This window comes from Chenopodium album, chromosome 11 (genome assembly GCF_948465745.1).
Source record: "Chenopodium album chromosome 11, dcCheAlbu1.1, whole genome shotgun sequence".
Taxonomy (NCBI): domain Eukaryota; kingdom Viridiplantae; phylum Streptophyta; class Magnoliopsida; order Caryophyllales; family Amaranthaceae; genus Chenopodium; species Chenopodium album.
Genome location: NC_137844.1, coordinates 6,081,328 through 6,106,863, shown reverse-complemented (window position 1 = coordinate 6,106,863; position 25,536 = coordinate 6,081,328). Strand labels below are relative to the sequence as shown.

At 32.0% G+C, this 25,536-nt stretch overlaps 1 protein-coding gene across 1 annotated transcript; it reads right to left on the bottom strand.

The window, feature by feature from the left end:
- Positions 1–10,010: 10,010 nt before the first annotated feature.
- Positions 10,011–17,136, bottom strand: LOC145567249 (cytochrome c1-2, heme protein, mitochondrial). The gene is made up of 8 exons (XM_081626505.1): positions 16,968–17,136; positions 16,694–16,770; positions 13,773–13,990; positions 13,417–13,696; positions 13,254–13,325; positions 10,767–10,883; positions 10,594–10,659; positions 10,011–10,512 (listed from the first exon to the last, which is right to left on the bottom strand). The coding sequence occupies exons 2-8, from the start codon at positions 16,751–16,753 to the stop codon at positions 10,396–10,398; spliced, it is 930 nt and encodes a 309-aa protein (XP_081482631.1). The 5' UTR covers positions 16,754–16,770; positions 16,968–17,136; the 3' UTR covers positions 10,011–10,395.
- Positions 17,137–25,536: the final 8,400 nt, after the last annotated feature.

Below are 25,536 nucleotides of genomic sequence, written 5' to 3'. Positions count from 1 at the left end.
CTAACTTTATGCTTTGAATATTTGGAGCAATTTTTACACCCAGAAACCAATAAAGGTAGCCGCTCCTGCATAAACGACGCCGTGTTGGTTGTATTATATGGGTGAAATGACTTTTATACCCTTTGACAAAAGAGTTTAATTAAACTCTATTATTGGACTTTATCTGGCAAAATCTTGACCCTTCTGCCTGCTACTCGTATTTATTTTCTGTTTTGTACTATTTTGGTATGAAAGAATTTTAGGTGGGCTCTTCTAATACTAATCAGAAGTTTTGATTATTATTTTTCCCGGTTCTTTAATACTCGCAACATTTACATATTCTGACTAGAAAGCTTCTACTTATAATTTAGGAGTCATAGGTTAGTCAATATATGAGTTTTTTAATCACAATTGCGTTACAAGTATTAAGAAATGGAAATTTTTAGGCCTTGTTTGGTTGACGCGGAAAATAAATTCCCGTAGGAAATTGTATTTCATGGGAAATCATTTTCCAAATGAAATTCCTAGGAATTTCTTTTAAATTGTTTGGTTGTACAATGAGAAATTGGAATTCCCATGAACTTTTAATGACCAAGGGAGGGCTAGGTAATTCACTTCCTACATTTTGTGGGAAGTGGAAATTCTTATATATTCCAACTTCTCCCATTTTTACTTTTTTATGTCAATCAAACAACACCCCAAATTATAAAATCTTTTTCACTTCCTCTATTTTACTTTGTCAACCAAACAACCCCTAAAGGATAAACGAGTAGAGTCGAGTAACTCTATAAATTAACTTATGTTTGTTTAATTCTTTCCTTAATTCCTGGTTGTTGCCATGAATCCAGTTCTCATACAACTGGACAATTGTAATGCAAGAAAAGTCCATACCAACTTCAACTTTCATGTGATAAGGTCTTAATTTAATGACCTTTGATTTGGGTGATTGTGACAAAATTATTCTATTTGTATTTATTAATTAATTGTGGACTGCCCAACCAATTGTGGCAAAACTTAATCATAATTTATTTGATGATAGTGATTATCATGCAAAGTGTTTAAGTGTCTAAGTTGTGCAAGAAAATGAGGATTACATTATTGGACCCTCAGAGAATTACAAAAAGCTTGAGATTCAATTAAATCAATTATTAATTCAAAAATCATGATTGAAATTTTATTTTATTATTTGGGAACTTTTATTCATCATTGTTGGCACAATATGAACATTATAGTATGAAGATTATGGACATTGATTGAACCTAGAATGTTTTTTCAAGTATCATCACACATGTAGATTGATTAACGTCACTATTTAGCCAGATAATCACTTTTGTTTTTGCACTAATTGTCATCTAGCTTTTAGCTGTAGTTAATTTACCAATAGTAAAGGATTTATAGGAAATTAATTACAGCTAAAGTCAACAATAAGCTAAAAACATGCATGTAGGTATAAGATGTTTAATTCAAGTATTGAGTCAACAATAAGCTAAGGACATGCATAGGTAATTCAATTATTCACGCTCAAGTTTGAGAAGGATTGAGAGTGGAAAATAAAAACATTTTTTCAAAGAAATTAAATAATTAAATAAATCATGGAAAACATACATTGACTAACAAACCTCTTTTAATTAAGGTAGTCTCTGATTAGGGGTATCAATTCAACAAGCCAAGTATTAGGCTATTTGAGCTAGGTTTGATATAAAACACATGAACTCGAGCTCAAACAAGTGCAATTGAGCTTTAATTTTGTTGGTTTGAGCTTAGCTCGCTCGTTTGGAAATTTTAATGCTCGAGTTTAGTTCACAAATAGCTCTTTTAGTTGAACTCAAGCTTCAGTCGAGCTACAATGATATATGATTCTAAGGTGTGGTGTAATGTCACTACTCCACAACCTCTACATCATTAGTTTGACCGCGATGTTAAATGACATTTATTTTCATGCATAATGCTAATTTTAATAATGTGCGTATTTTAAATGCGAGTACGAGATTATTGAGGGAAGTTAAAGAGGAAAGAGCACGTAAGTCGACACTATCATAATCTCCAACTATTGCTCAATTAACTTTCACGATCATGATGATTGTTACAATAATTCCATCTCGTGAACCAAATTCAGGTAAGAATTATGAATACTCAATTTCCTGTTTGTCATCATGTGGAAAAGAGCAAAGGGGTTTAATTTAAAAAGATTCTCAAAAGAAAAACAATTAGTGAAAAGGCAAAAGCCAAACAAAAGCATAATCTTCCGAATCCTCCCCTTTCTTTCTTATCCTGACACTTTTTTGGACAACTTGAATTTACATAACTATGTTAAGTTAAGTTGATGTCATTATTCTAATTACTATATTAATAAATCAAATGTCACCCTTTAAAAATAAATAAACAAGGGTTTTCCTACAATTAAAGGTAACCGTTACTTTGTAATTTTCACTAAAAATAAATAACTAAAAAGAATCTGTTATAATAATTTTGATTGAACATTAAAACTATAGAGATCCAATATTTTCTATTCTTTCTAGGAGGGAGTGACGGGCATAGATTTGCTCAATTAATGTTTACTTGATAATGGTGAGATCAATGTAAACTTATGCTCTTTGATTTGCATGTAAAATAAGTAAATTTTACTAATAAATGTAAGGGAAACATATTAAGGAGTAACAATTGTTATACATTTAATTGAATCAACCATGCCACATTACTATAATCTCTATGTGTGCGTTGTCTTCACCTTATAATAACTTCTTCTGGTGTTATTATAAGGTAAAATCAGGAATAATCAAGTTCAATTAAGTTTAATAAGTTTAGATAAAGTAAAAATAAGTATATTTTTTTATTTTTTTGACGGGAAAGTAAAACTAAGTATATTGTGATATAGTAAAAATAAGTATATTATGATGTAGTAGTTGGCAGTAAATTAGTATTGCAATTAAAAGACAAATCAAAAATTGTTTTTACAACATAGTAAGTACTTGTACTTCTTACAAAAATGTTAGTTTCTTACAAAATTAGTAATATAGTATAAATTAATAATAATAAGAACAAATTTACTCATTATTTTAAAACATTACTCCAAATAAAAATAATTTATTTTATTTATTGATTTGCTCAAAATATATTAAAAAGTAATTAATGAATCCCTATCATACGTGTGCAAAATTTTAAAAAAGCTAAGAAATTGAGACAAGTAGAGTAGTTCATGCTTAATGCATGGTACTTACTACAATGGTACTATATGACGGTGCAATTGATAAAATTATTAGAAGGGCTTTGAAAGGAGAGAGAAGGGAAGCAACACAGATGGACTTGTTTAGCAACAGGACAAGCCTACAACGTGGGTGTTGCTGTCACTGCCTAACTAAATGCCCAAATTCGCCCACACTAAACTCCGTGTTGATACGACTTATACTTTACTCGATTGTTTCTTGCTTATAATGTGCATGTTCCCTTCCCCTTTCGCGTCCTCTTGGCTCCTCCGGCCGCCTCCAAACTCGAACCCATACTCGGATGTACTTAAAAGTATGTTCATTTCATATTATGTTTTAGATGTGTTTTTTATAACTTTTAGTACATAGATAATGTCCTTAAATTCCTTTCACCTATTTGAATACAACCCGATATATATATATAATTGGAGATATTAAAAATGACTTGAACCAACCGAATCTACACCTTTAAGTCCACAATGTATAGTCTACTGCATCAACTTTGTATGCCCTCCCAATCGATCTTTATGTTTACTTCAGTCATTTCCTTTTTTAGAGTCAAAGTTCATTAATTTTGATCGCGTGAATTCTCATTAAAATATTATTAGAAATAACCAAAAAAAAAAAAATGGTTATGTCTTATGTTTGTATTAGGTTTGTTTAATCAAAGTTTCATAATATCAAGTGTTTTTTGTTGTAATTCCTCCGTTTCATAATAATCGCAACAGTTTGACTAGCTTACGTGTCAATGCACAGCTTTGACCATTAATATTGGTAATTATATATTAGAAAGAAGTTAAAAAGGTTGTATAATGAAGTGTATCTAAAGACTAAATTTTACATGGCAACATATATCTTTTATATGTTGGTGAAAAGTGTAGCCAAAGTAAGCATATGATCGAATAATGCAAAAGCCAAATTATTACGATTATCACAAAACGAAGGTAGTATATATTATCTTTACTTTTACACAATTTCAGATATTAATGATCAAACATACATTTATGAATGAATTATGACTGTAGATAATATACGTACAGGGCACCGGCTTTGTGATTAAGGTTAGAGCTTCACCCACCCTAGCCGTAGTCCTTTAAAGGGATTCATGATAACAGTTGAGGTTAAATCAATTCAATGAGTATGCACCCTCCATTACATGTAAAACGTGCTAACTACTTCTAATTAGTGCATAGAATGGAGTTTTTCAACCCATTGTAGGTAAACATTTTACATTCACGTACGGAGTTGATTGGTCAAAACACCTACATGTTGTACATTAGACCAAAAATAATGCTTGTATTGTACAAAGTACGAGTACTTCAACTTATAAATTTGTTTTTAGTGAATTCCATTAATTACAATCAATCCTCTTCTTATATTAATACTCCTATTTTACAAATTATATTATATAACACTCTAACATGGCTGCTTTACACTTTTAGTTTTAATTCTGTTATGGTGTTTTAGTTGCAATTTTCTTTTGTTTGTCTTAACCTCGTGACATCAAAATCATAATTATCGAACATTACATATTAATACCTCATTCTAACATGTTATTCCGCTTATACTTAGCTAGTGCATGTGCAGTTGTGCCACTTGATCCACGTCTTTCACGATATGAACTGGCCCACCTCAACAAATCGTAGGTCTTTTTTCTAGAGTTAATAAGGAGTAGATTTCTTATCGGACCAAAATGCTACATAAATCAATTTAATCCGATTTAGGCATGTTCTCTTCAACTTAATTTCAGTTCAGATTCAATTAATTCAGTTTTTAATTTTCTTCTCTTATAAATAATTTATTCATATCTTTTCAATTCAGTTTAACTTTAATCAGTTCAGCTTAGTTCAGTAGGAGATGGAATTGTATGTCATGTTTCATGGAAACTCGATCCTCCTATTGAAAAAACAAGTACGAAAAGAGAGTGAATAAAAGCTGCAAAGTTGAAGTTTACAAGGAGTATTTTAGAAAATGGGCCCTAAAGATGAGAGAGGCTTTTGGTAACTTAGGATACCTCCAAAAGCCCGTATAAATTGTTGCGGTGCATGTAATGTGTGGTCCAAAATGCAATTCCAACTTTTAATGCAGACTCTTCTTATTATTCAGTCTTCCTTCATGCAAATTAATTTTTATTTTTTTAATTTAAGCTTTGATGCTGAGTTCTGACCTTGGAAAAAGGATGATTTGCTTTGTGTTATGTCATTTTCTCTCTCATCAATTCTTTGCTGGCCAAGTCTCATCAATTCCTAAAGTAGGATCGATTATATATTCTCCATTCCGTACCTTGTTTTCTTGGTTTGGCATGGAAAATTTCTACTTTGAGTTGCCAATTTGGGTATTCAAGTCGGGTTCGGATCGGGTTAAATTAGATTTCGGGTTGAATTAGGATTAGGTTATGTCGGGTCAATCTAGCCTTAGATCAGGTTCAGGTTCCGGTCGGGTCAATTTCGATTTAGATTATTCCGGGTCGTTTACCTTTTCGGGTATAGGTCGGGTTTGATTCGAGTCAAATTCAGATCGGCTTCAATTTCAAGTTTGGGTTGTGTTGAGTCGGGTTTGGGCGGGTTAATAGATGGTACATTCGGGTTCGGGTTAGGGTTGGGCTAAATAATTATTTGGTCGGATAATCTTAAAGTTAGATCATTCTTGGTTTTGGTTCAAGTTCAATTCGAATAAATATTGATGTGGTGAAGCTGAACCTATATAATTACATCTTTTATAATTTGATCAAACATTATCAAGATTTTATTAAGCCTATATGCGAAGTAATAGAGAACAAAAGGTATATAAGCTGAACAAATTGTACCAATATTTTGTTAAGGATTGAGGGTTTACCAAAACGAAAGGTGTGTAAAATTTTATTAAACCTTTCATGACTCGGGTCAATAACAGGTTGTGTTGGGTTAAAATCGTTTTCAGGTTCTAATCAGGTCGGGTACTAATTCGGGTTTGGATTGTTATCGGGTCGGATTAAATCGGTTGACGGTTAGTATCAGATCAGGTGCAAGTTTGGGTTTAGGTCATAAAGTATTGGATCAAATTGGTTTTCGGTTAACATCCAGTCGATTCAGGTCGGGTTACAGGTCACTAGTTTCACCCCATTGTTCGGGTACAGATCAGGTTCAGATCATTGCCGGTTCAGGTCGGGTTCTCGAATCGGGTCAGTTTTTGACACCTCTAAATTCTACTCCACTTGTTAAAAAGAAAATACAAGTATAAAAATAAAAATAAACATTAAACAGTACTGGTACTAGACTAATTAGAAAAAAAAAAAAAAAAAATACTCCCTCCGTATTTTAATAAGTATTACACTTAACAAATCCGGCCGTATTTTAATAAATGTTACACTTTCATTTTTGCCAAAAAGCTACATTTAGATACGAGTATTTTTTTTCTCTCCTCTCATGGTACTTACTCAAACTCACTACTACTTTTTCTAATATATACTTCCTCTCGCATTCATTACTTTTCAATAAATTATTAACCCCACTATCCTTATTTTACAATTTTTTAATACTCTAACTCCCCGACTTATCTCTTATTTTATTTAAGTCAATTAAATTGCCTAAAACTATATGCCGGTCAAATTGTAACACTTATTAAAACACGGAGGAAGTACTACCTCTATTAAAAATTAGTTGTAACCTTGGGGTATTATTTGTAAGATATAAAATATTTCAAAGTTGCAACTAAGTTAACAAAAGTAGTATATATATGGGGCTAAAATATGAAAATGGTGGGTTGTAATGAGCTAAAAGTATAATTACATTTTTTATTTTTTTTATTTTTGTAAAAAAAGTTACAAGGACAATGATATAGACGGAATTTGATCTCAGGTCTAGAATACCTTCAATTAAGACTTTAACTAAGAACTAATTAATCTTCCACAAATTAAACTTACTTATGAGGATATCCATCTCCTTGTTAATAGTACTAGTTAGTACTAGCAATGGTTATTACACTCTTGAAACTAATAAGAATAATAAGTGGCAACTAATTATTTTAATTGGTGAAGTTTTATAATCAGTAAATTATATCTACGTATTTAATAAATTGTCTTATGATTAACAAGTACGGAGTAACAAAGCATTTTAATTTCACCTACAAATTCTAGGTGGAGGTTTTTTTCTTAGAAAGTTACTCCTCTCGTCCCTTAATGTTTGTCTCATATTTCATTTAAGCTTGTTCTTAAGAGAATGCCTTATTTTTATTTTTGATCATGGAGGCCACAACTTTTTATCTCACATAATATATAATTGACTCTACCACTTTTATCCTTTATCAATTTCACTAAACAAAAAACTAACAAGATGCAAAATAACAATGGGGCAAATAATTGGGGACGTAGAGAGTCAATATTAAGGAGAATGTAGCTATCTTAGTTGGTAGAGTATGTATGAGGTAGAATTATGTTATCCTAAATATGAAGTATGTGATTAAACTTATGAGACTTAAATACTTGCGATGAGTAGGTCATGAATTATTAATTGAAATTGACATCTAACAAACATAACACAAAACACGAAAGTATATTTACTTCATATTCCAATATTAAAAACATCTTGTGAGACCCATACTTAACTTATAGGACCTAAATATCATAACTCCAATGATAATGCTTATGTTCTGCCATTGAGTATATTTAATTAATCTGATAAATATGGAGTACTACTTGTACATCTTTTCCTTAGGATGACAAGTCAATGGTTTACACATTCAACTATTTTATGGTAAAAGAAGAAAGGAACAACAACAACAACAACAACAACAACAACAACAACAACAACAACAACAACAACAACAAAAAAAAAAGGAGAGACAAATTGTATGTTAATTATGGTAAAAAGAAACTCAATGTTGTCAAGTTCAACTTCTAAATGGTGCTATCTTTTGGAAGTAGGAGACAAAAGTAAAAACTGAGAAAGCTCTTCACTAACCCTATATTTGAGTTAAACCCCGTTCTTTAGAGTTGCTCTGCTCTGCTCAAAAGAAATATGCTCTGCTCTATTTTCAAATAATAATTAATAATAACAATAATAATAATTAATATTGTATTGATGATAATAATAATTAATTATTTTGAATAATTATAATAATTATTAATATTAAAAATAAATTTAATAATTATTAATATTAATAATAATTATCAATAATAATTATCAATAATAATATTTAATAATTCAAATTATTAAGAATTAATATTTAATAATATTATTAATTAATAATTTCTAATAATTATAACAATTCTTTCAAAAAAGTAAATAATAATAATAACAATTAATAACGATTTCTTTTTATAAACATTTGACATTAGAATCACAATGTGTAGAACCATTTTATGTGGGTATTGATTGTTATCTCATTGAATTGAATTATTTTTCAAATCTTTTCATACAATTTAAGAATTAAAAAAAAGAGGTTGTTTTCGAGTAGTACTTTGTATATCATTATTATTTTGAGGGTTAAAAATATATGATTAAGACAAATTTATGAGTAGAATCATTATTACTCATTAAATCATTTTATTTTAAAATTTTTGTGAAATACATATAAGTAAACCGTTGTCTTTTATCTTTCTATTATTAACATATGTTAAATATGATACACATTTATTTATGTTTTCATTCACCTAAATCAATGGTATATGCACTTAATAATAATAATAATAACAACAACAACAACAACAACAACAACAACCACAACATTAATAATAATAACATTAATAATAGTATTAATAATAATGTTGAAATCTGCTCTGCTCGACGCGGCTCTGTTTGGCTCTGTTAGGCTCTGTTATCCTGAAATCTGCTCTGCTCTGCCCAAAAGTTCAAAAGAACAGGACCTTACATTCTAAGGAAGCATTAGAGATTTTTTTAACTACTTCAACTTATATACACACCCATTGGAGTAAGAAAAACTGTGGTAGTTGGTACCAAATTGTCTAGTAACTTTATCCGATCATTTTCTAATTCCGTAAAGTATGTTAATCAAAGCATTGATAGTTAAAATTGACAAATAGTCATGCTCTAATACTTTGAAGAAACTAAATTCCTTTAAACTATTATTTGAAAGGTTACTCGAGTTTTTACAAGGTACTCTCTCCATTTTTTTATATTTGCATCACTTTTCTTTTATGGATTTTTTTTTAAATGCACCACTTTTATATTTGGTAACTTTATACCATATTTTATAATTTCTCTCTCTTACTTTAAACCCCACTCAGATTATTTCATTTCTCTCTCTTTCATGGTCCCCACTTAAACAATAAAAATATCTATTCTCTCTCATATATCTTCTTTTTTATGGTCCCCTTCTTACTTTTACTACAATAATTTATTCACCCACTCACAATATTATATTACTCTCCTAAAACTCTGTGCAATCCCAAGTGATGCAAATAAAAAAAAAAAAAACGGAGGGAGTACTCCATATATGCCGTATCATTTACCTAGTAAAAGTAAAAATTACATAAATTTCCAACCAACTACGCCGTAGTAGTACCTTTTTATTAATAGTTGATGCTTGAATGGGCACAAAACTGAATGTTCTGGGTTCTGCGAATATCATGAATGTCCAATGTGACTATAGCCCATATGTCCATAGTCCTCCATCGACAGTCATAAATAGGTTCTCTCAATATTACGCTTACTTCGGGTACTTCGCTCACTCAATTAATTTCAGCACACATTACTCTGTTAATTTCATATAATTTATGTATAAGTATAAATTACTCGCATAAATGACCAACAATTAATTATTTGCCTTGTACGTTAATACCTGATCATGTAGGTATTCCTAAGATCAATTTGAGAATAGAGAATACAACAGTAAGAGAATATGATCAGATATATTGGGAAGAGAAACGACCATAGTTCCTCAGTCTTATTCTTACAGTTTTAACAGAACCAAAATCGGCTAAAGAAAGTTGAAGCATGCCCTGAATGCAGTAACATGGCGCCAGAAAATCCAAAAAACACAATTGGCCATTCTGAACATGCAGAGAAGTACGGTCAAAATCGTCCAAGAGTAAATATAAAAAAGAATAATCTACTTATGTCGGAAGCTTATTTCTTCCCTGGCAACCAAAATATGACTCCTCAAGCTACACGATTGGAACATTCAATCATGGCAGTCACAATAACACCCGGTAAATAATTATTTTTTTTCCATCGGAATTGTCCCATATCCAATACATGGAAAAGAACACCGATCTCTAATTAATAACATCAAGGACCAGCTTACGAGACTTGATGACAGACCACTTCAAACGGCGGTAGTATGCTGCCTGAAGTAATGCCAGTGATAGTACAAATATCCACTTGAATCCCATCTGCAAAAAAAGGTTCCAGATGAGGAGGATAGTAGCTAAAGTATAAACCTATCGTCAAAAGCAACTTGAAATATAGCATACCAGTTTGCGCTCTTCCATCTCAGGCTCTGCAGCCCATGACAAGAATGTCACAACATCTTTGCCCATCTGCAATAAAAATATCAAACAATAAGTGCAATCGAGCAAGGATTGACCAATATACTAGGCTCACTTGTCTATAGCAAACAAATTTCTGGGAATGGGAAAAACTGAACCTGAGCTTCTGTTGCAGAAATTCCATCCTCATATTCAACAGCACCGTCATTAAGCATCTTGGGCATAGCTATAGCGCCCCCAGGGAAGTATGGATTGTAGTGCAAACCTTCTCGGATCTGCAGCAACCACAACAAGGATCAATAACCAATCGTAAGAAGTAATCAGAACACTTGGAATAACACAACAATGACACCACATTATCTGTCTGAAATATGGGCCTCAAGAAGCACAGAAGCAATCATATATTGTATGAGATTAAACACAGTATGATAACAGAACCCTGGAGTTCTTATGCTTAAACACCTTTAACCCATAAGTGGAGTTCTCTAAAAAAAAAAAAAAAGATAGATAATGCACATCTATACCACAATGAGCAGTAAGAATGATAGCAATTCCATTTGTTGAGTATCACAGAATACTGTCAACTGAGTGTAAGCTTTTTACCAATAAAAAACATTTTACTGAACAAAGGAAAAGCCTACAGCAAATTCTTCACAAGTCTTCTTTGTAGTTGCTTAAATATCTCTCAGATAGAGTCTTTAATGATTCCCACAGAATATTATCACACTTTAGTCTTCAGTGGGATTCTTTAAAACTAGTGGTTGTCGCAAAGCAAAAAGGGAACCTCAAGTGAAATGTTTCATTGGGTGAAACCAGCACTATCTATTAGAGTAAATCGTGGAGCAAAAGGCATATATATTTCAGTTGTCATTGCAGCCTAGCAAAGCTTCCATCATATTCTCGGATTTTGAGGTGGACCAACCATTTTTAAAGTTATAAGTTATTCAAAATTCAAAAGCCCCTAGTTACCTTATTACCAAATTGCACGCTTTACACTAACCAAAGATTGAAACACTAAGGCTTTTTTATCTCACCTTATTTAAATAAAAATAGGAATTTAAGTTACCCTTCCCTAATTAGTCTCAGCTACCTGTAACTTATTAAACATGTTGCATCATTTTTAAAATGTCTTTAATCTCTCTCTTCTATCTCTGTTTCCTTTCTAAAACCCACTATTGGCAAAGTGGCCACTGTATGTATACTGCCACACCATTAATTCTCAGTATAATCTTTTATTAGTAGTATAATGTAAATATTCTTATGTATATTCTTAAGCTTTGACATTAAATAGAGCCTTAATAATAACCTAAGGACATATAGATCTTACCAAATAAATGATTCACTCACGAATGATTTTTTCATGGCATCATGAGCCTAGTAACAACCTAACCGTGCCAAACCCTAGGTGAGTATTTCTCTTTTATATGTTAAGATATATACATGAGCACAAGGATGACACTAAGTTATTATTTAAGGCTACAATTAAGGAAGTACATAAGAATATTTACATTCAAATAATGCAAGATAATACAAATATTATCAACATAATTTAACATAAGCTCACCACTAAACCCACAATCCAACCACAATAAACTTCTTTCCTACAAATTTGAGAAAGATAAACCACAAGCAGATCAATTGGAAGGATAAATAATTGAACAAGACATGGGAAGTGGAAAATAATGTTCAAGAACACTGGCCAAGGTTGGTGGCATGCAGGATGAGCAGGCAGAGCTCAGATTGAATCACAACTTACAAACTTAAAGCTGTTGCTGCTATAGTGACCTCATGAGACATGACCCCGAGTAAGGGCTCAGCAATTCAGGAAATCTAACAGGCCTCAAACATCTTCCTTTGTCTACAAACAAAGACTACGTTCACTAATCAAGAACTGCTCTACCAGCAAGAATTCAGATCTAGATGGGAATCAGAAAGCTCTAGATTATGAATCATTAAAAAAAAGTAGCAAAGGAAGGATTAGATATTTAAGATATTAGGCTGTATTTGGTCCATCTTACATGAACTTGTTTTGACTTTTCAGATTAAATAAGTTCAACCAAACAGGTTTTGCTTTAGAGAAATTATATACAGATAAAATAAGGGATTTGCTAGGTTCAGACAACATAAGTTGAACCAAACAGAGTGTAAATGGTGAAAAAGCACTAGATCAGCCAGAAGGCTGACCATATCCAACTAAACTGCAGGTGACTACATAAATATAGTTAGTTATTCTCTATCCCTGACAGGGGGGCAATTACCATTTCTGACCCTCTCAATTCACCCTGTTTTCAACACTAACATTATCATCTCCCAAGCCTGTAGACCTACCTCAACATCAGCTAGAAAGCTTTGTGCAGGTTCACACAGGGAAAAAAAATCTAAAGAGATGAGCAACAAAGAATAGCAGATAAAGGGAAAATACACAAGTTTTCAACTCAACTCCAAATCTCAACCATCAGCCAGATCAAGGAACAAAGGAAGGTTCTATTTTGCATGAAGTATCTATAGTGCTAATAAGCCTTATTGAAACCATGACAACAAATCACTTTTGGCACTTGTAAAAAGTAACTATCAATCAACTCAATTTAACACAGTTACTTCATTATGGTTGACCAGACTGAAAAGAGATGGAAGATATTACACACCACAACACCAGCAGGTGGCTCACGGTAACCAGTTAGCAGAGCGAATACATAGTTCTGACCATTGTGACGAGCCTGCGAGAGAATTAAAAGTAAAACATAAGCCAGGCATAACCTATCAAGCAACGTCATATGGTTAAAAAAAATCCAAAGCAAACGAACATACCTTGGTGATAAGACTTAGATCAGGAGGATACGCCCCACCATTAGCAAACCTAGCAGCTGCTTCATTAGGATATGGCTGAGGGAATCGGTCACTGAGTTTCCCAGGACGAGTAAACATTTCCCCCTCATCATTAGGTCCATCTTCCACCTCAATCTCAGCGGCCATTGCTTTTGTCTCCTCCTCAGTGTATGCTACACCGACCAAATCACGATACGAAATCAGGGACATTGAGTGACATGAAGCACAGACCTGCTGGTAAACCTGGTGCCCGCGACGAATCCTAAACAAGGACAAAATACTATCAATCTACCGCCCAAAATACCAAAAAATGCATTCTACAAAATTTGTCAACTCACGAGGCATGATCATATGAACTGAGGATGCCACTGTGAGGCCAAGGATAATTTGGGCTTTCTAAGCCATGCTCAGCCTCGTCAGCAGATGCTACAGTGGCAAAACTCAAAAGCCCTGTCGCACCTGCTCCAAGGAGAGCAAATGCTCGCAAGACTTTGGTGCCAGAAGATCCAATAGTGTCTTGATCTTTCGAGACAGCAGATGATAAAGCTGGAATTGCCTGCAAAACCAAGGACATCAACAACAACATGAAATACAGTACTTTGTTTGGCTGATGAATAAAAAGCACAACTTGGAACCTTTCAGTTAACAAAATGCTATAATGCTTCACATGTTTTGTGCAATCAATGGAAGTCCCCTCTCCAACATAAATAAAAGTATAGAATAAAAAAATGAAAAAAAAGGAAATCCTACACTTCTGACAAGTCTATTTGGTGAAAGAAATTCATTTATTACTTTTCTGAAATTCTAATTTAAAAAGTCTTGCCTTTTTCTTTTCCATTAGAATACTGCTAGGGGCTTGCGTAGTTGCGTACTCTCAAGTTATTTTTTAAAGAAGAGTCCCATCCCTCCCACTGTCACTAGGGGTGTAAATAAGCCGAGCCGAGCCGAGTACTACCTTGTTCATGTTCAAGTTCATTTAACTTAGGCGAGTTCGAGCAAGATCTTGAGCTCTCAAATGAGCTCAAAAATCTGTTCAAGCTCGGCTCATTTAATACACTGTATGTTCGCGAACGGTTCATGAATGACTCGTTTATTAAACGAGTTGATAAACGAGCGTTTCGTGAACAAGCTTTGTAATAAACAAGTTTCTCTAATAATTGTGCTTTGTAGTTCTAACATTTGAAAAATCTTAAAATTAGCATAATAATTAAATCCTAATTATAAATTTAAGGATTAAATCTTAATCATTAAAAAAACTTAAGAACAAAATTAACAATTATGAATAAATAAGTTATTCATGAATATATATAAACGAGTAGTTCGCATACATAAATAAACGAATTGTTCATAAACTTATCTAAACGAGCATACCTATATTCGTGTTCAAGTTCATTTATTAAACGAGCTTATAAATTTGTTCAAACTCGGCTCATTTACTAAATAAACGAATATGAACGAGCTTCAACTGAGTTTGAACCCGAGTAGTTTGTTGATCAACTTGGTTCATTTACACCCCTAACTGTCACCCCAACATAGCTTATTATCAACACCACGATCAACTCACGGCTGGGATGCTGGGTTCAATCTTTTCAAGAGGGAGAATTTCCTCCAGCAAAAGTGGTTGTTCTTCCCAGTGACATTCCTGTAATCTTGCTGCCTGGCTGTCACCGTCTCTAGAATCCCAAACACCACCTCTCATATATAAATACATGAACACCCCCCTCCCTTTCTCTCCAAAATCCTTAGCATTAACAACGATAAAGCAAGCTCTTTTCATTCCATCAGCTCAACTCATTATTTAAAATCCTTAATCCATCTTAACCTCTTAAACATCTCTAACAGTAGTCTATCAAGCGGAAGAGTTCTTGCCATTAACCTCACATTTCACGCAAACAATGTCTCCTTAACTTGCCAAAACCTTAGCTTTATATGGCCCAACAGGTTGATGGTGACAATGGACCCGGAGATCTAAATCATCTAAAGTAGATTTTTGTGATGATGGAGTCTAAGAGGAGGAACCCTATCTCCAAATAAGGATTGATAAAAACGCCATTGTAATAAAGTTATGGTTTACGCTAAAGCTTAAAAGGCTCTTTTGTGAAAATCGAAACATTATGGTCTAGCAATAACAAGGGGATACAACAACCATCAAGCACCAACTGTTCTCGCAACTTTGCAAGTAAAAGAACATATTTAACTTAAATCTGAAAAAGAGAAAATAAGCAAAATAATAGCAACATTCTAACACAAAACCTCCATCATGAAACAAATTCTACAAGATGAGAAGGGATGAGCTAGAGTATAGTACTCCTTTATTATGAGCTTCACAGAAATAAAGATTTCATTTGAATAAAAATATACAAATGAGACAAAAAAATTTCAACAAAACAAAATACCACAGCAAAAACTGTAGAATTTTTAATTAAGATTTATGGTCTGTGTGAAAAAAACTAATATTATAGCTAACCTACAGAAGCAAAATTGATTATAGAAAGAGATGTTATTTTAGGATAATGATATCAACAACATAAATACTCTTACGGTCTCATAAACTAATAAGTTTGACCAATAAGAAGGTTAACCAATTGGCAGGGCCTAAGATAATGAGTTGTTTCACTTTTCTGTCTCTTAAGAATCTACCATACACTCGGTTGCAAAGTTCAAAATAGCGATTTATTTGCTCTTATATGAAAAGCCAATCATATACTCTCGTAGTAAAATAATAAAATTTTGATATTTTGAATATATACTTCATACATGAGGATAATCGAACAACATATTACATATTCACACTTGCTATTGACTAAATTCCTATTATGTTAAACACATACATAAACACCAAACGCTTGACAAGACCAAGCTCGTGTGTAAACTTAGAGACGGTAAATTACACAGAATATAGAACATGCCATAAATGTTGCACAACAGCACCGGTAAAGACAATACCTCCAGCAGAACAAATTACACATTGACACACACATTTCTCATGGTCATAGATCATAGTCAATGATTCCAGATTATCATCCCTAATACTACACTATTAAATTTTCAACAGAATACTAGGCAGAACACAAAAAGACTACTTTTTCCATTCAAAAATAAAATCTAAGCACCGCAACCTAAACTAATTATTGCGAAAATCGCCATAATTTTTAGCTCATTTCAACTCACAAATCATTTGAATAAATATATCAACAATTTCAAACGATTTAATTTTGATGATAATTAAAGAACAAGAATGATTAATAAGAATGATTACAGTTGAATGAGACTGGAACTTCTTCTTAAGAATCTGCTGAAGTAATCTACCTCCAGCCATAATCGCAGCTAACCTCTCTGCAATCAAAATCAATCCAAAAAAAAAAAAAAAAAATCAATCAAAAAAAAAAAAATTACAATCAAATTAAAAATTTATTTAGCAGAAAAGCATCGATAAATTTGCAGAAATAATTAGGGATCGAAAATCCAGATCGAAGTAGCAAGATTATTTAGATCGGAAATCAAAAGGAAATGCGAGAAAGAGGAAGAGTTACTTGACGGAAAAGAGAGGCGGCGTCGGAAAAAAGGGAAAGTGGTCGTCGGAGAAAAGGACGGTGGAGCCCACGGCGGTGTGGAAGGAGGAGGATGAGATGTGGAGAGAAATAGTCTTGTGAAAAAATGGATTGGTTTTGTGTGATTTTGTTTATTTTTAGGGTTTTCACTGTTAAATAATAATCCCCAAATTTAGTGGAGAGAAAAGTATTGGGGAAATGAAAAAGAAAGTCTAATGTAAAATTAGTGGAGTGAAATTCGAACTCGGGTGAATTGGTTGTGATGTTGACCTTAGGAGTTGAGGGAGTGATTGATGAGGAGGAGCTTTGCGTGGCACGGGCTCCCTCGCTAATCATCTTTATAATGACTTAACCTTTGCATGACACATTGTAGGTTTTTTAGCCTCTTTTTCTAGCTTTAATTCAATTGGTAAACTATGATAATTAGTTATGACATTTCAAGGGACATAATAACAACAACAAAAATAAGTTAGACAATATCTTCGGATTTTTGGGTCTGAATTGGGACTATTCGGTATCACTAATATATTCTTTAAATCTGTTTGTGTCTCAATCTTTGATGAGTTTGTAGTCCCGTCTTAATGACAATCAATTTTGCAGTGCAATGCTAATCCTCCAATCACCTTTTGCTTTCCCTGGCTCTAAAGTCTTCCCTCTTGAAGAAGGAAAAAGAACACATTTTATCTCTACATCATTAAGGCTTTTATTTGATTTTTTCCAAGCTCTACCTGTCTAGATTGTCAAAACCCTTTCATTGCCACTATTTCCTTTTGATCATCAGTTATCTCCAACGCTTATACTTCCCAATCCACCTTTCTTAATTAATAGGGCACCTACTTTGTGTAGGGTGATCTATTTAGCCTTCTTATGGATTATCTTAAGGTTGTCATCAGTCTCATTGGGCATGGATTTGCGTTTTCTTAAATTAGTCCATGTCTCATTATCCAAATACTCTAAGCCCCTATTCTTTTGAGCTTCTGGGCAGAGTAGAGCAAAACAAAGCAAATTTTAGCAGAACAGAGCAAATTAAAGCATAGCAAAGCCGAGCAGAGCATAGCAGAGCAGATTTCATTATTATTTTTTTTTTAACGCAAAAGGGCAATATCATATATTATAGATAAGCAAATCTGATGATGATAATCATCAGATCAAAAGCAGGATGAGTTGAGAGGTGTGTAAACCACTCATAGTTACTGAAGTTTATCCTAATACAAAAGATAAATATAAAAACGATAAAAGCATAAGGTACAGCAGCAACATAAGTAATAGAAGCAGCAGTAAGTTTGATCAAAAAGGCAGAGAGGAGAAATTGCGAGCTGCACTGCATAACTAGGTAGACTGCATCCCAGGAATTTCCATAGCATATGTCTGCTGAACTTCAGGAGGAGGGTAAGAGAAAGGCACCTTCTCTCCAATCTTGAACTTGGCTCTTCCCAACATAGCTAGTCTGTCAGCAACATAATTAACTTCCCTGCTAGCATGAAATACAACAACATCCCAATCTCTAGACAAAAGAGAGGCAACATCACGAATTATATTTCCCAGATCACCATCCTCGAAAGACTTGGGGTCTTTAAGCATTTTGGTTAGGCCATCAACATCTGTCTCAAGCTCCAAGTGTTTAATGTTTCTTTCCCAAGCTGTAAGGAGACCTTCCCTTATAGCCAATAACTCAGCAGAAGCAGCAGAAACTACATTGAACTTCATGGCAAAACCTGTAACCCAAATGCCCTTTTCGCACCTAATAACACCCCCACCTCCAGCATTGTCAATACTAATCCAAGTGCCATCTGTATTCAGCTTATGGTAACCCTTGTGAGGAGGAGCCCAAAGTCTAGAGTTCCGAGAACTGGATGAAGAAGGAGTATCCATAGGAGTAGCCTGTTTTAATCTCAAACAAAACACATAATCAACATAAAACTATTATTATAATTTAATACTACTATTATTATTATTATTAGTAGTAGTAGTAGTAGTAGTACTACTACTACTACTACTTTTATTATTACTATTATTAATACTATTATTATAACTTAATACTACTACTACTATTATTAATAATATTACTACTACTACTACTACTACTACTACTACTACTATTATTATTACTATTATTATCGCATTATTATTATAATCATTAAATATTATTATTAAATATTAATTTTCATAATAATAATAATTATTATTATTATTATTAAATATTATTTAATTATTATTATTATTAAATATTATTTTAATTAAAAATTAATATTTTTATTATTTAAATTAAAAATTAATAATTTGTATTATCTTTTTTTTTCTTTGAAAGGAGTTCTAAAGGACACTAAATTTCATTAATTAAAGCCAAACGACATCTACAATTGACAATTAACGATAATGAAAACGAATTTAACAAAATCAAACAAGAATTAATCAGGGAAAGGCTAAGAATCCAAATGCATAAATATAACAATTCGGCATATTCTCGATTCATTGTTTCATACAACTTTTTGAGTGGATCCATCATCACTTCACAATTTTGTGATAAAGTAAATTCTTGCGCTGATTCCGTAACCCGAATCCAAGCCATAATCAATCGTAGTCCCGCACAATCGGTGACCAAATTAAACACAAATAAAACCTTGTCTTTCGAAGGAGATAAACCCTTTCTTTCGAGGGAGACATTATTATAACCTAAAAATCAAAAAGCTTAAAAGAAAATAAAGATTGGGGCTTTTCACCGGTGAAATTCGATGGAAGCCCCTTCAAAATTGACAGTGGAGGCTAGAGTTTAAGAGAGAAGAGAGAGGAGGCTAGTAGTATTATCTTTAAATATTAGTTATTATCTTTAAATATTAATTTTTATTATAAAAAATCAATAACTATTATTATTATTAATATTATTAATATTATTAATAATAAGTATTATTATTACTATTATTATCATTATTATTATTACTATCATTATTAATATTATAATTATTAAATATTAATTATTATTATTACAATTCAATATTAATTATTATTATAATTATTAAATATTAATTTTTAATAATATTATTATTATTATTAAATATTAATTTTTAATAATAATATTATTATTAAATATTAATTATTTATTATTATTATTATTATTATTATTCTAATAATAATTCAATATTAAGTATTATTTTTAAGCAGGGCAGAGCAGAGCAGATTTCAGCACAGCAGAGCAGAGTAGCTCTAAAGAATGGGGCCTAAATTATGGCTAGGATAATATCTAATGCTTGCAACTGTGTTGCTTGATCTTCCATTGTATGGTTAATAATATCTCTTAACCATCTCCGGTAAGCAAAGCTTGGGTCACATGGTGTAAGTCCCAAAGGGCCACCTGCCCAAATTCTTTGTACCAATCAACAATCTCTAAACAAATGTGCAAGGGACTCTTCGTTTGGTTGGCGCAGGGCACATGCATGTTGTATCTACATGGATTTTTCTCCTCTGCGGTTAAAATTTACAGCTAATCGCATTGTTTAAAATTTTCAACCTAACTAGAGCCAGGAAAGAGGAACTTTATTGAAATTTTTGTGGTAGAGGCATATGTACAAATCTTGGTACATCTAGCCTTTTATTTTATTTTTTACTTTTTTGAAAAAGCGGAAAAAACATATAACTGTTTGTAAGGAATATATAGCATGTTTTGTAAATAACATCTGGCTTTATTCTTTTTGTATATTTAAAGAAAAACCGTACTATTAATAAAAAAGAAAAACATGGTTATATTATGTAATGAACATTACTTATATTTACCCACCATAATCTAAAGACAAAATTCAAAGAAAAATTCACAATAAGCAATGAATATTATGTCACAAATAAAAGTACATTACATTGAAAATCAAAGAACATGGACATTAACAATAGTTTATCAATATATTTAATAAAGATTATTATATGATATAATAATGAACATATGAAAAGAATACAGTATTAATCGTTAAATGTACATTATAAACAAATATAAAGTACATTATGTTTATTTTTTTATAAAGAACATTATTTAACAGTATGTTATTTTTCATTCTAAATATATGTTTATTGAATCTAAATAGTATGTTCTTTTCATTATAGCTATATGTCATATGTTCATAACATTTCTATAATATGTTCTTTCTATTTTTTCTTTTTTATTGAAACGTATGCGCATGGTACATAATACATATGCCTCTACGAACTAGGGATTAACTTTGAAATTCTCCAAATCAGCTTCTAAAATTTTTTCATTGTTGGAGGATTGCATTCTCTTTGTAACAACCACAAGTCCTCCACATGTAGCCAAATTTTAATGTGTAATGGCCAATATAAGTGTGATCCTATAGAATCACATCCTCATCAGTTGTACTCCTAATCGTGGTTGTAATAATTTTATTTGCATCTTCAATATTGAATAACCTCATGACAAGCCTAATATTCTATTCTCTTTGGTCATTAATGAGCTTGTTATAATGCTCTTTGTCTACATCACTTACCTCATTTTCATATCAATAATTACATTCCTGCTGATCTAATGACCTTGTTCCACATTGAAAAATCTCCATACCCAATTCTGTATCCTGCCACTAGGTTCATTTGGGAAGCTAACTTGTGCATAATTTTAAAATTTAAAGGTATATGAGCATCCTTAGGGTGCCTTATCATACAATTTTTCCCACTGAAATTTTTTTGTATTTTCCAAAAACTACTCTACTACTATATGTTTTTACACTAAGGTTGAATTAAAGGTAAAGAAGTTTGACACTTAATTTTTTTCCAAAACTTGACACTTGGAATAAAAATTTTCTTAGAGATTTTTGCTCATAATATTGATGTTGTTTTAATGAATACTACAAGAAAGGGGATTGAATTGTAGTATGATTAATTTGTCAAATTTTTTGCGGAAATAAACACAAGTAACCTAAAGGAACTGAAAGTGCAAGAATTTACGTGGAAAACTCATTGGCCCTAAACAAGGAGAAAAACCACGATCACTTGGGATTTTAGGAAAAGAATCTTCACTAGAATAGGGCAATGGACCTATTACAAACTAAAGACTCTAACTTTGAGTTCCTCAATGAACCCAAAGTCCTGAGGAACAAGTCACTCAACTTGTTGCTCTTCTCTTCTCTTTCTCTTTTCTCACTTCTCTTTCTCACAAACAGAAGTTCACTCAAACTTCCCAATTTTCCAAAATACAACTCGAAAAGATTAACTCTAGTATAAGGACATTAGAACACTCTATTTCACTAGTGTAGAATTGGACTCTTGACTCGATTTAAAAAAATAAAGATTGAAATCTATTTGAGCAAAGGTGAGTTTTTCCAACTGAAATCAGTTACCTATTTATAGACCAAAATTCACCTTGGAAAAATCTCTTTGTGCAGCAAATCCATGACGCCACTACTCCAACCCACTAAGAAGAACATGTCCTAAATTTAAGGGTCATGAACTCCTCAATGTGTCAAACCATGACTTAAGAAAGATCATGGGGAGTATGCCACAAGTTTTGGAAAACAAAACAGATTTTATTTGTTGAATTCATTTTCGAAAAATAAATAAAATAAAATCCTTTTTATAAAATAAAGAGATAAAATTTAAACTTAATTGTTTTCCTAAAACTAAGCATGCACAAACTTAATCTTTTTAGACCGATTCCACACAACTATTTTCAAGTGTAATTTTATCCTTAAGCTTACATAAATCCTAAAATATAAAAATATCTTAGTCTTCATGATTCTCTGATGAAGCTTCTACTCCGAGGCTTCTGTTCTTTAGAAGGAACTTCTCTTCTCTGGTAAAGCTTCTACTTAGAAGCTTCTGTTCCCTAAGGGGAAGCTTCTCTTCTCAAGTCTTCATTTCTGAAGCACTAGTTCCTGTGAGGGAACTTTTCTCTTTTTGGATTGCTCTGTTCTTGGCTTTCTTGTTCCTTATGGTATCTTCGCAAGACCCTCAATTCTCCTAGTCATTGCAACTGATCATACGCTCAAACAATCAAGCTCTTATTAGTTTGTAAATAAGTTAGGTTGTGTCATCATCAAAATCATTAAGTCCAACAATTGATTTTTTTGCGGCAAGGTGAAACTTTAGTCTTTCACTTCTTCAATATTTTTTTTTTTTTTTAATTTTTGACAAATTCGCTTATTCAATATATAAATAAGCAAAGTGTGTTTTAAATTACACGATACTTTATTTACCATGTAAATAATATATTTGCACAACTTCACTTTTCTTGGCCTCCACACAATTCAACTATACATGAAATATGGTTTTTATTTTTTATTTTTTTAATTTTTAAAAAGTATGTACACTTTAGAATAAACCATTAGAATATTTTGTTGGTTGCTAATCAATTGATCCTTGATACTACTATTGAAACATAAAATTTATTTTTGTTTAACTTAAACATGTAACTTTCACAACCTTACTTTTTTCAACTACTCTCTCCATTTCTAAAAGGTGTATCATTATAGAATGTCTTTTTCAGCTCAGCTCAAAGTTTGATCACAAATTCCTCTATGGAATGAAATTAAAGTTATAGACAGTTAAAGAGACACAGGACGTGACCATGTAAATGTAACAAAAGAAAGCAAAGATGTATATAAAAAAAATGAATTCCTTGAAATTTTTTTTTAGGCCTGGAGTTCAAACTTTTCCTAATTATAGAGGCAACAATTACAATTAGCTTTCAAAAGCAAACATACCATATAACAAGAAGGCCACCAATATTAGCATTTTATGGCATAGGCCTTGAAAATTAAATTCATTACCAGTGATAAGTTCACAATAAATTAAACAACCAAAGTATTTTAATTACTCACCCCCAAGTATTTGTAACTAGTACTTGGCCCAGTGGTATATATTTCTTGATCGACTCAGGGTTCAAATCTTTATTTTTTTAAATTGATGTATATATATAGTCCTTATTGGATGGCACGACATCCTCTCCATGTAAGATTGAGGGTCACACATGACATGTACACTTGAGGAGAAGGACCCTAATAATACTTTAACCCTCACGGTTTTTTGGTCTGGTATTTGTGAGTCATATATATGCTTTAAGAGTAAGGGGGTAAGGGTAAAGAATCCATAACTTCAAAGTGTCTCTAATGGAGATTGAACCCACAACTTTAAGGTTTGAAAGTGCAATATTTCCTACTAGACCAAACTTGGCTTGGTAAAATAGATTATATAGGTTTTTTATTTTTTAGAAAAAAAATAGGTTATATAGTAGTTGGTCTCGTTTTTGTTGTTTTTCAGATACATTGGACGTATTTTGAAGCTAATAACACTAAATGACGGACTACAAAAAGAAAGTTACCAAAAGCAATGTACCACACTTGTATTTTCATTGTCAAATTATATGAGATCCAAAAGATGTAATGCAAGAATAGCTATTTAATAAAAAATAAAAACAATGCCAGAATAGTAAACAATAATTGAGATGACATCAAACAACACAACGTGTATTTTTATTAATTTATTTTTAACAAATAAACACAACGTAAAAATAGTCATGAATAGAAATGTGAACAGATATTGTCGAACAAAAGCACTAAAAAAAATTCTCCAACACACCCTCAAATGTCTCCAAATAGATGAAAGCAAATTTCCATTATTGTCAAGAATTGCCTTTCGTCAATCAATCAAAAAATTAAGATAATAGACAATGAAAGATTGTTGAGCACAAACAACCCAAGCTCCTTTAGAAAGTGACTAGTGTGTATTATTTGTCCTTGAATAGGAAGGTATATTATTGCCAATTGCCAATAGTTTGGTTATGTGGGAGATGTGGGACAATGAAAGTTGCAATAAAATCAAACTTCTCTTTGAAAATGACATCACCGAAATATAAATTTCTTGCAAAGTTTTGTTCCTTTCTTTCTTCTGTTTTTATGAAGTGACTTCTCAGCCTTTCATCATCACACATGCATTTCACAATCTACTAGACTTCTCCTTTAATTTCAAATTTTTTTTAATACATTCGGGTTCTAATCTTACACAAGTCAAAAATTGATTGACCGAGTTCAGAATGAATAATAAATTTACACCCGAATGTATAATATATAGTCGATCAGTTAACTTCTTTGTGACTGTTTGTTTCAAGTGCAACACTACTACTGTACTTGATTAGCAAGATGAGTTGTTGGAAGAGTTCAAGACAACCTTAATTCCTTCTCTCTCACATGTGTAAAAAGCAAAACAAAAAAACACCACATCATAGAATAAGAACTTATACTTCATCACTTCATATAGAAGAGTATACTATAATCAAATAAACAAACATATTTGAGAGGGTTTATATAAGAAGATGGTAGGTCCATTTAACTGAAATGACATTTTTACCCTTGTTCATCATGTAGGTCCCACCTCCCTTATTTGAGTAGGATGGTGTAACCCCATAACCCCACTTCCCATATTTGTACACCTGCAGAATGGAACAAAATTGATTTGGTTTCACTGACCCTAATTTATGGACTTTCTTTTTACATTTGCACCTTCAATATTTAAATTAAAAATAATACTATATTTTTTTAAATTTTTATTTATAAAATTAATT